General features: G+C 45.6%; 1 protein-coding gene across 1 annotated transcript in view; it reads left to right on the top strand.

Moving 5' to 3' along the window:
* The window catches only part of LOC144501720 (dynein axonemal heavy chain 17-like), an 832,067-nt gene that overhangs the window by 368,897 nt on the left and 450,712 nt on the right, over positions 1-12,458 (top strand). Inside the window, exon 36 of the mRNA XM_078225682.1 lies at positions 1,103-1,259. Within this exon, the coding sequence (XP_078081808.1) occupies positions 1,103-1,259 (157 nt within the window). The remainder of the gene's footprint in view (positions 1-1,102; positions 1,260-12,458) is intronic.

Genomic DNA, 12,458 nt, shown 5'->3' on the forward strand with positions numbered 1-12,458 from the left:
TGGTGAAGTGGTAGGTGGATGAGTTGACAGATTGGTAAGGGCAGCAGGTGGGTCGGGTGGCAAGTAACTGAGATGGATGAGGTGGGTAGGTGGATTGGAATGTAGTTGCTTTGGGAGGAGTATCCAGGCCGAGAGCTAGTCGGGTCATTTTGGAGGGTTAGATGCTAGGCAAAGAGGATTATTAAGTCTGGTCAGGGATAGTTGTGTGGTGGGGGTCGTGAGGTCTGGTCAGGCGTTAGTCGGGTCAGTTTGGGGGCTTGGGTTCATCATGGAGTTGGTGGGGTGTAGTCAGGTCAGGAGGTTAGTGTGAGTGCTTGGGGAGTCAGTTACCCAGGGGTTAGACCAGGATTTCTCTAATGTTTTCTGGGTAACTATCCACGTAAATACTCCAGAATGTCCTGAAGTCTCTGATTCCTAACTCAGAGTTGGAAACTTTTGCAGAGAGTCCAGGGAAGCATGGAAATTGCCCAGCAGAGGTTAAAACTTCCCAGTTCATTCCCTCAGGGGCCAGTGTACTTGGACTTTTGTTGGATCCCGAAGTGCAATTTGGGTCTTATGTGTCTCATCTATGTTGATTCAAAGACTGGAAGATCTGGACCAATATGTCCCATGTAAAAAATACTGTTGATATTGAGGCTTTGGGAAGAAGTCATAGTGGGCTTTAGCAGCAACTTTTTAAATGTGACACTTGTCAAGTTATTGTGTTTATTACTTGTCAAGTTATTGCACTGGCAACTGACAGAGAGGTCAACATGAAAATGAGAATTTCCTCTGACATTCTCTGAAAGGCTAACTTTTTATTACATTTGCCTAAACTCAACTTTTTAGTATAGAAACAATGTTCCCATTGTTGTGCAATTCAATGGTGATTAATCCCACAGGGGGAAGAGGCCTATGCAAAACATATTGTCAGAATACTACATCAATGCTCAAAACATATTCAGTACTTGATGGCTTAGTGTTGAATTTCTTCCATTCAATTAAACTAACTTAATTTTACATGAAACAGTTTACACATCAACCTCGAGCGAGATTATCATATGGTCAATTTTTTGTTTGAAACTCGAGATCTGAAAATACTGAAAATATATTTTTTGTTCAGGTGCTATATTACATTAACACAATCGTTACATCTGATTATGGGCGGTGCACCAGCAGGTCCTGCAGGAACAGGAAAAACAGAGACGACCAAAGATTTGGGAAGAGCTTTAGGTATAATGGTGTATGTTTTCAACTGCTCAGAACAAATGGACTACAAAGTAAGAAAAACCAGCATATTCTTGCAATTTTATGGACTCAGAAAATGTTAGTAAGGAACTTGTGTGCCATTTTTCTCTGAATATCTTACCTATTACCATTTTCATGCTAGATTTCAGTACACTTTAATTTTCCTTTGATTAATACAACTACGGTATCTAATTCCCTTTTAAAACAATGTATTTATTCTGCTTCAAAAATTGGGACAAAGTATTTTAGAACTCTCCTTTTAGTTCTTCTTGTGACTATTATAAATTTAAGACCTATTGGCATTTTCTTTCTGAACAATGGAAACAATCATGTTATTTGCATCACAGCTCTAGTGAAAAGAAAACTAACATCTCAAGTAACCACAGCTATGCCAGGCAACATCCTGGAGAACCTTATCCTGAAATTTCTCCATAGCTTCTATGTTGTTCCTATCAAGGGGTGCCAAAACTCTGCACATTAATATAAACTGTGGCCAACCTAAGACCATGGGCTCGAGTTTTCCATCCACAGTCAAAGTGCAGTGGCTGGTGGGAAAAGTGACATTTTCCTCACCGAGCACAATGGCCCGTTTTCACACCAAATTATATACTTTCCACCTCATTACTGATGCAAAAGTCAGAAGCACATCAGATCACGGGAGGGCAGCCTTTAATGTCGCTCCCTGTTCCGTTGTGACCTCAGCAGTTCTTTCCTCTGGATGCCATATTTAAAGTGTTTCCAGGCCAGGATAGTCCATGGAAGAAATGGCCCAAAAAACAAGAAGAATGCGGCTCCTAAGTTCAGTGACATTTGTTGGGCCACCTGCTGGACATTGTCGAGGCCTGATGAGATGTCCTTACCCCAGTGACAGCTGGAGGAGGTCAACCAATGATATTCCTTTGGCTTGAAAGGTGGTGGCTTTGGCAGACAGCACACAGAAAAGCTGTGCAATTTAATGCAAAAAGAGGATAAATTATGTCATCCATTCCCCAGAGTACGTCAATCATCTCATCACCCTCAACTCACATTCATAGAACATAGAAAGCCACAGCACAAACAGGCCCTTCGGCCCACAAGTTGCGCCGATCATATCCCTACCTCTAGGCCTATCTATAGCCCTCAATCCCATTAAATCCCATGTACTCATCCAGAAGTCTCTTAAAAGACCCCAACGAGTTTGCCTCCACCACCACCGACGTCAGCCGATTCCACTCACCCACCACCCTCTGAGTGAAAAACTTACCCCTGACATCTCCTCTGTACCTACCCCCCAGCACCTTAAACCTGTGTCCTCTCGTAGCAACCATTTCAGCCCTTGGAAATAGCCTCTGAGAGTCTACCCTATCCAGACCTCTCAACATCTTGTAAACCTCTATCAGGTCACCTCTCATCCTTCGTCTCTCCAGGGAGAAGAGACCAAGCTCCCTCAACCTATCCTCATAAGGCATGCCCCCCAATCCAGGCAACATCCTTGTAAATCTCCTCTGCACCCTTTCAATGGCTTCAACATCTTTCCTGTAATGAGGTGACCAGAACTGCGCGCAGTACTCCAAGTGGGGTCTAACCAGGGTCCGATAAAGCTGCAGCATTATCTCCCGACTCCTAAACTCAATCCCTCGATTAATGAAGGCTAGTATGCCGTACGCCTTCTTGACCGCATCCTCCACCTGCGAGGCCGATTTAAGAGTTCTATGGACCCGGACCCCAAGGTCCTTCTGATCCTCTACACTGCTAAGAATGGTACCCTTCATATTATACTGCTGCTTCATCCCATTGGATCTGCCAAAATGGATCACTACACACTTATCCGGGTTGAAGTCCATCTGCCACTTCTCCGCCCAGTCTTGCATTCTATCTATGTCTCGCTGCAACTTCTGACATCCCTCCAAACTATCCACAACACCACCTACCTTGGTGTCGTCAGCAAACTTACCAACCCATCCCTCCACTTCCTCATCCAGGTCATTTATGAAAATGACAAAAAGCAAGGGTCCCAGAACAGATCCCTGGGGCACTCCACTGGTCACTGACCTCCATGCAGAGAAAGACCCCTCCACAGCCACTCTCTGCCTTCTGCAGGCAAGCCAGTTCTGGATCCACAAGGCAACAGCCCCTTGGATCCCATGCCCTCTCACTTTCTCAAGAAGTCTTGCATGGGGGACCTTATCGAACGCCTTGCTGAAGTCCATATAGACCACATCCACCGCTCTTCCTTCATCAATGTGTTTGGTCACATTTTCAAAGAACTCAACCAGGCTCGTAAGGCACGACCTGCCCTTGACAAAGCCGTGCTGACTACTTTTGATCATACTAAACTTCTCTAGATGATCATAAATCCTGTCTCTCAGGATCCTCTCCATCAACTTACCAACCACTGAGGTTAGACTCACCGGTCGGTAATTTCCCGGGCTGTCCCTGTTCCCTTTCTTGAATATAGGGACCACATCTGCAATCCTCCAATCCTCTGGAACCTCTCCCGTCTCCATCGACGATGCAAAGATCATCGCCAAAGGCTCCGCAATCTCCTCCCTCGCCTCCCACAGTAACCTGGGGTACATCCCATCCGGTCCCGGCGACTTACCAACCTTGATGCCATTCAATAGTTCCAACACATCCTCATTCACAAACCCATTAGGATTTAGCAGGATGACATTCCACAGGGAACTTACACAGTGCCAATTGAAGGAACATCACCACTCACTGTCTGAAACACATTTTTGCATCCCCATCTGCCCTCACCCTGTGTACATCGCATCCTGATTCTGTCCACTGCTCCACTCACCATACACACAAGGCAAGCTGCATCTGCATCAACCCTGCTCACTATCTCTCCATTGTCGTCATGCAAGAAAAGCTCACACAGAATAGGGGGGACAAGTCCAAGATGGGGTAGAATGGCTGAAATTAAGGCCCTCACTCTATATGAGGAGTATGCAATCGCACTGGCCAGGGAGGACAGGGATCGTGCATGTGGCAACGAGGAGATGGGCGGTGCCAACCCAAGTGAGGACCTTGCACCAGCTCATCCCTCAGACAGCCTGCTGTGAGTATGCTCTACAGGCCTCTGTAGTTGCCTTTTTTCAACTGTAATGCCGTTACATCTGATTCCAGCTTGTCCCTCTCAAACTGCACGGTGAATTCTATCATATTATGGTCATGGCCTCCCAAGGGTTCCTTCACCTTAAGTTGCCTTATCAAGCCTGCCACATTATACATCACCAAATCCAGAACTGCCTGCTCTCTCGTCAACTCCATCACACGCTGTTCCACAAAGCCATCTCGTTAACATTCCACGAATTCCTTCTCTTGGGATCCACTACTGACCTGATTTTCCCAGTCCATCTGCTTATTGAAGTCCCCCATGATCACTAATCTTGCCTTTATTATCTCCTGGTATATCTTGTGACATATACTCCACTTCAAATTCAGTTAACAAACAACAGGCTTACGTGCTGGCACGCCGGCTGCTAGTCCTCAAGCCTCCAGAACACTGCTGGAGAAATACCTATTTTCGAGCCAGTCCAAAACTGCAGTCTCCACAGAGAGAGAGAAAAGATCTCCTGCTCCTTGCAGACACAAGCAGAAAAATGTATGCTTGTCTCTATAAATATAGCACCTCCCATTACCACAAGCCTATCAAATCCTACTCTGAACCCCAAGGGACAACCAAAAAAAAAACCAAACTGCATTAGCTCAGATTAAAACAAACACCCTGATATCCAGGATTAATTATGCTTCTGCATTCTCAGCTTGTGGGCTTCCTGGCAGCAGGGTTTACAGTAGCTCCCCACTTTCGGGGAGCTAGCGGCCCGACCCCACTGGAGTGAATGGTGGGCAATCGGTCAGGCAGTGGGGGGGTGCCCTCTTGGTACCTTGGCAGTGCCAGCCTGTGCCCCCTGACACTGCCCAGGAGCATCTTGGCACTTCCCATCAGGCCTGGGGCAGTGCCAAGGGGTGGGTCCTACCGGGGGTCAGGGCCAGATGGGGCAATCAGTGTGGGTGGGAGGTCCCGCTGCCATGCTGCAGTCGGGATCAGTAGGGCAGGGAGGGAGACTAGCAATCGAGGCTGGCCATCAGGGTGGGGGTTCAGCCCGCTGGGTGGGTTGGGGCTGCCGGAGATCGGGGCGGGCAGGTTGTGGTTGGGGAGCCAGCGATGTGGGGTCGCATGGCCGGCCAGCGATTCAGAAGTGACTTTCAGTGCTTGATCCTGCTTTGATTCTGAGTCCGAGCCTGATTCCATTGTCATTAATTTAAATTAATTCTGGTAATGTCCTCAGAGAACTGGGCAGGATCCATAGGGTAAAAAACTTTACATTGAATGCAAACTGGCACAAACCATTTTGATATACTTTTTAATTTCTTTTGCTGAGTCCAACCAGTTCTTTTGATTTTCAGAGCCCTGAAATATCAAACCGAATTAATCTTTTTTCAGAAGGTTGAGCAGCTCACAGACTTTGTCAAAGAGAACCTGCCATTCTGCATGTTTTTCTCAACTTCACATGTGTTTTCAGGTCCATCCAAAAAGGTCACTTTATCTCTGACCCCTTTCTTGTTAACTGGTCTTAGTTCCTCGGTCAGGTAGTCTAACTCCACCTTCTGTTGTGAAATGGTACGCTCAAAATTCTTTCCAGAGTCTCCAATTTTTGACTTCAGGTTATGATTTTCTTCTTTTCTTCTACCTTCAACATGCACTAGGGGATTTTCAATTACAACGCGATATTTAATTCTGAAACTATTAGAAAGCTCTCCCACATATTCTTCTCTCCTCCAAGGAGCTACATTGATTAAGTAAATTGGACAATCTGGGATTGTGAAAGTAAAAATAGAGTTTTCTGTCCCAATCACTTCATTTGTTTGTTCTGGATCTTCATCAGTATTTTCTGCATGTTCTTTGAGAAAGTTATATCGCAGATTGGCTTCTTTGGTGTCAGGATTTGTTATAATTTTGGTTTTCACAATCATTGTGGCAGTTATGCTGTTGAAGAAACCATTGTAATTTAGTCAAAAATCAGCTATGTACAGTACTGTTTCTCTGGGTATCCATGTCTGTGCAAGTTGTATAGATTCATTATCCCAAAAGTTCATTTGGAATGATGATACAGTTTAATCAAACAGTCTTACTTCACATTGTTGTCCTTTTCTTGTGTCTGCAGTAGAAAGATACTTCTGCTCCTCTCAGTCTCCATCTTAAGATCACATATGACTGATTTACATTTTTTCCTCTCAGACTCAGATGTGAGCTGTTGTTGAAAGTTCTGAAGTTTATGCTCAGTTAGTTTCATATTGCACTCATTTGACTCCATTTGTGTCTTCATTAATTGAGATTTGTAACCATCTGCCAGCCCTTCATAGTGTTTGATCAAGACTTTCAGCTGCCACATCTCAGACTGAGCAAACATCAGCATTTCCACCTGAACCTGTGCCAACTTGAGTGGATTAAGCCTATATCGATAGTGTTTAATTTGAACAGCATTTTCTACATCCACATCATGCACAACTACTTTAGTACTTCCCAGTTTGTTCCCACATTTGGCTCGATGTGATTAAAATAACTCTTTCAGGTCATTTTAATTTTCCTCTGCAAGATAACAGTAATTTATCCCAATTCTGAATTACGTCTTCATTGTCCAATTTAATTTGAGGAATGCCAAATTCAGAATCATCTGGATTTGTTTCTTTGCTCTCCTTCCCTATCAAAATACTTTAAGAGTATATTAACACGGCACACTCAGAAACTTCCTTCCTACCTGGCGTTCTTATCAAATAATTCACCTCACTTTCTTTTGATTTGATAAGGCCTGCTAAACCTTGCTTTAGTGGTTCACCTACCACTGGTACTAATGCTAATACTTTCTATCGCTAGCAAAACTACAAATTTTTGATCTCTTATTCATTTCTATTTTCATCACATGCTGTGCCGCTTTTAAATGCTGTCTAGTTAACTCACCAGCCCTCGTTAATCTTTCCCTAAAGTTTGACGCACAGTCCAACAATACAGTCTCCAAACGTTGACTCATCAATTTCTCCTTGATCAATTTAAGTGGTCCTCTTACCTCATGAACAAAAAATAATTTGAAGGGACTGAATTCAATTGATTCATTAGGTGCATCCCTAATTGCAAAAAGTACAAAGGAAATTCCTTTATCCCAATCCTCTGGATATTCTCGACAATAGGCCCTCAACATGGTCTTCAAAGTTTGATGCCACCACACTGATGCTTCCTGTGATTCTGGATGGTACGCAATTGATTTAAATTGCTTTACTCCTAAATTATCTATAACTTCTCTGAATAACTGATGTAAAATTGGATCCTTGATCCAATTGGATCTGATTGGATTTCTGTATCTAGTACAAAAATTTAAGTAATTCCTCTGCAATCCTTTTAGCTGTAACATTATGTAATGGAATGGTCTCCAATAATCTAGTATTCACATCCATTATAGTCAACAAATAGTGATTCCCATTTTTCGTTTTAGGCAGGGGTCCCACGCAATCAATTAGGACCCTCATAAAAGGTTCCTCAAATGCCACAATGGGTATTAAGGGTTTTATTACTGCCTGAGGTTTTCTTATTCTACTACATCTTCATGCAATCCAGGCCAATAAAATTGTTTTTGTATTTTTGCCTGAGTTTCCCTCATTCCTAAATTACCTCCTACTGGAACATCATGCGCTACCCGCAAAACCTTCATTTTTTAACCCACTGATAATACAACCTGATGAACTTCTGTCCATTTTGCATCTGCCTGAATATATATAGGTCTCAACTTCCTCATTAAGACATAATTCTGAATGTAATAACACTCCAGTCGGTATACACTCAAGTTCTTCTTCTATGTATGTTTTCTGATGCAACTGCTTTATCTCTGCAGTTTTCTTTTGTAATTCTGCTAACTTTCATGAACTGAAGATATCCACTTCATTCTCCACCTGTTCTTGTTCTTTATTTACCATCTAGTCAAAGTTTGTTTCTGATAACTGAACCTCAGTTTCCTTACCTTTACTCCTTGATTTCTCCTCCTCCTGTCTCAACCTATGACTTTGTGATCTTGTTACCACACAGTCAGGAAACATCCCAGAATATGCTTCTGGCAACACCTCAGTTGTTTGATTTTCCACTGGCTTTTCAACCACCGTAGGTATCAGTCCCATCTGTGATTGAGCTATATCGTTATCTAGGATAAACTGTCACCCACAAAAGGCTATTCCTCCATTACTCCTACCACCTCTTCGCTTTTTACTGGACTCTCCAACCTTATCTTATATAGTGGAACACTAGTATTTTCACCATTAATTTCACGTATTTCCACTTGTTCTGGCAATATTCCTTCTGAACTAAATAAACCCTCATCTCTCACCATTAAAGATTGACTTGCTCCAGTATTTCTTAATATCTTAACCTCTTTACCTACACCTCCTGGCAGACATGAGTAAACCTTACCATATAAATTCATTAAAGAGACCTGGCAGTTGCTTATCAACCAACCCTTGAATAGGCTGTACATTTTTTCGCACTTCTTTAGCTTCAACCATGGTTTCCTTTGCTACTTTAACAAACCCCACTGGCTTATCTTGTTTTGCCACGTCTGTCTTCCCAGTGCTTTTCTTAATCCACCATCAGTGGCTAACCAGCAATGGTTGGCACAACTGCCTCACAGTGCCAGGAATCCAGGTTCAATTCCAGCCTTAATGGCTGTGTGGAATTTTCGCATTCTCTCTGTGTCTGCATGGGTTTTCTTTGGGTGCTTCGGTTTCCTCCTACAGTCCAAAGAAGTGCAGGTTAGGTTGATTAGCCATGCCCTTTAGTGTCCCAGGTTAGTGGGGTAAATACGTGGGGTTACGGGGTAAGCCTTGGTAAAAGTCGGTGCGGACTTAATGGACTGAATGGCCTCCTTCTGCACTGGAGATATTCTATGCAATCTATGAAATCATTGTGTGATTTATGTGTCCAACGTTATTACAATTAAAACATCTAAGGTTTGGTATTTCTCTTCCAAACTCATACGTTTCCTTTTTAACCTGAGGTAAACTATCCTTGCTATCTCCAATGAGATCCCCTTTGCCTTTACCATCTGAGGATTTCTTTTTTCCCCAGTTTCTAACCCTCACAGATTGAAATTGGTGTTGAAAACCAAACCTTGTGATGCGCGATTAAATCACTCGGGAGGCTAGATCGTACCCGGGAAATAAAAACTTTTATTAATAACAAGAATGGAGCATACTATATACAATACAATCCCAGACTAAAGGGTCACCAGGCAGTGCAGTGACCTTTATACTCCTCCAGGTAGGCGGAGCCAACTGGAGTGTACCACAGAACAATATCAACAGGTAGAACACCCCAACCCTAACCCCAACAGTGACAACAGTAACATATCTACAAGTACCCATAGTGCTGACCATCTATGGTTCAGTACTCATAGTGGTAACCAACTATGGTTCACCACATTCACCCCTCCTTTAAAACAAAGGCCGGCGGGGCAAAAAAACAGAACGAACTGTCCATATATTCACAAGTTCAGTCGTATTGGAGGACCGCACCGTCTCTGTGACCTCCTCAACACTGGCGGTAGCGCCGGTTCTGGTGACCGTGATGACCCTCTCTCCAAGGCGGTGTCCAGTGACTCCTCCAGTTCCTCACGGACAGGTAGACCACGAGGTGGCGACAATCTGCTGGACTCGAGCACGCCTCGAGGTGGCGACAATCTCCTGGACTCAGGCAAGCTGTACACGGGAGTAAGAGGATTAAGTGGTGGTCCCGATACTGCCCGCGCCGTGTCAGGAGGGGAGATAAAGGTCAAGGGGTCCCTAACTAGGGGTGTGGGAGCGACTGGGGTTTCCAAGTCCCCTGCAGGCGCCAGATCTCTAATAGAGACCGTGTCCTCTCGCCCGTCAGGATATGCCACATAGGCATATTGAGGGTTGGCGTGGAGGAGATGGACCTGTTCAACCAAAGGGTCGGACTTGCGGGTCCTAACATGCCGCCGCAGGAGGACAGGTCCTGAGTACATCAACCAAGACGGCAATGAGGTCCCAGAGGAAGACTTCCTAGGGAAGGAAAACATCCTCTCATGTGGAGTAGCGTTGGTTGCCGTACACAGGAGGGACCGAATGGAATGGAGCGCATCAGAAAGTACCTCTTGCCAACGGGAGACTGGAAGACCCTTAGACCTCAACGCCAGTAAGACAACCTTCCAGACTGTAGCATTTTCTCTTTCAACCTGCCCATTACCCCTGGGGTTGTAACTCGTAGTTCTACTTGAGGCAATCCCTTTTGAGAGCAGGTATTGCCTCAAGTCGTCACTCATAAATGACGAGCCCCTATCACTGTGGATATAGCTGGGGTAACCGAACAGGATGAAAAGATCCCGTAATGCTTTGATAACTGTGGCAGCGGTCATGTCTGAACAGGGAATGGCAAAAGGGAATCGTGAGTACTCGTCAATCACGTTGAGGAAGTACACGTTCCGATCTGTCGAAGGAAGGGGGCCCTTGAAGTCCACACTCAGTCTTTCAAAAGGGCGAGTGGCCTTAATGAGGTGTGCCCTGTCAGGTCGATAGAAGTGCGGTTTGCATTCAGCACATACCTGGCAGCTTCGAGTTATTGACCTGACATCATCCACTGAGTAGGGTAGATTCCGGGCCTTTACGAAATGGAAGAGCCGAGTGATCCCCGGATGGCAGAGATCATTGTGGAGGGCCTGTAATCGATCCTCCTGCACACTTGCACATGTTCCACGCGACAGGGCGTCTGAGAGCTCATTGAGCTTCCCCGGACAGTACATGATATCATAGTTGTAGGTGGAGAGTTCGATTCTCCACCTCAAGATTTTATCATTTTTGATCTTACCCCGTAACGTGTTGTTGAACATGAACGCCACGGACCGCTGGTCCGTGAGCAGGGTGAATCGTTTTCCCGCCAAGTAATGGCGCCAATGCCGGACGGCCTCCACAATGGCCTGAGCCTCTTTTTCCACCGCGGAGTGCCGAATTTCAGGGCCTTGGAGGGTGCGAGAGAAAAAGGCGATGGGCCTGCCCGCCTGGGCAGGGCGAAATCAGATGCATCACTCTCCACCTGAAAGGGGATGGACTCATTGACAGCGTGCATCGTGGCTTTCGCGATGTCAGCTTTTATCCCTTCAAAGGCTAAGCGAGCCTCTGCTGCTAGGGGAAAAGAGGTAGACTTTATGAGCGGACGGGCTTTGTCCGCATAATTGGGAATCCACTGTGCATAGTATGAAAAGAAACCTAAGCATCTTCTCAGTGCTTTGATGCTCGTGGGTAGTGGAAGTTCAAGGAGGGGACGCATACGGTCTGGATCAGGGCCAAGGACCCCGTTTTCCACCACGTATCCGAGAATTGCTAGGCGGCGCTTGCTAAATACACACTTCTCCCTGTTGTAGGTCAGATTCAGGCGAGACGCAGTGCGTAAAAATCTAAGGAGATTGGCATCGTGGTCCTGCTGGTCATTGCCGCAGATAGTGACGTTGTCCAGGTACGGGAAGGTAGCCCGCAGCCCGTTTTGATCCACCATTCGGTCCATTGCACGCTGGAAGACCGAGACCCCATTCGTGACGCCAAAGGGAACCCTTAAAAAGTGGTAAAGACGACCATCCGCCTCAAAGGCCGTATATTTTCGGTCCTCTGGGCGAATGGGGAGCTGGTGGTAAGCTGACTTCAAGTCAATGGTGGAGAACACCCGGTACTGCGCAATCTGGTTTACCATGTCAGATATGCGCGGGAGAGGATACGCGTCCAGCTGCGTGTATCTATTAATGGTCTGACTATAGTCTATGACCATCCGGGGTTTGTCTCCAGTTTTAACCACCACGACTTGCGCTCTCCATGGACTAGTGCTAGGTTGAATGATCCCTTCCCTGAGGAGCCGCTGAACTTCAGATCGAATAAAGATCCGATCCTCAGCGCTGTAACGCCTGCTCTTAGTTGCGATGGGCTTGCAGCCTGGCACGAGGTTCTCGAATAAAGATGGTGGGGTGATTCTGAGTGTCGAGAGGCTACATGTGGAGCGCGCTGGGCAATTTGGAGGCTGCTGTTCTCCCACTGAAAGTGAAGGGAGTGGCCCATCGTACTGCAGGGTTACACTCCTCAGGTGGACCATAAAGTCTAGTCCCAGGAGTATCGGAGCGCAAAGGTGCGGTAACACGAGGAGCCTGAAGTTCTCATAAACTGCCCCGCACCGTTAGGTTAACCACACAGCTCCCAAGCACGGT

The sequence above is a fragment of the Mustelus asterias genome, chromosome 12 (genome assembly GCF_964213995.1).
Source record: "Mustelus asterias chromosome 12, sMusAst1.hap1.1, whole genome shotgun sequence".
Classification (NCBI taxonomy): Eukaryota; Metazoa; Chordata; class Chondrichthyes; order Carcharhiniformes; family Triakidae; genus Mustelus; species Mustelus asterias.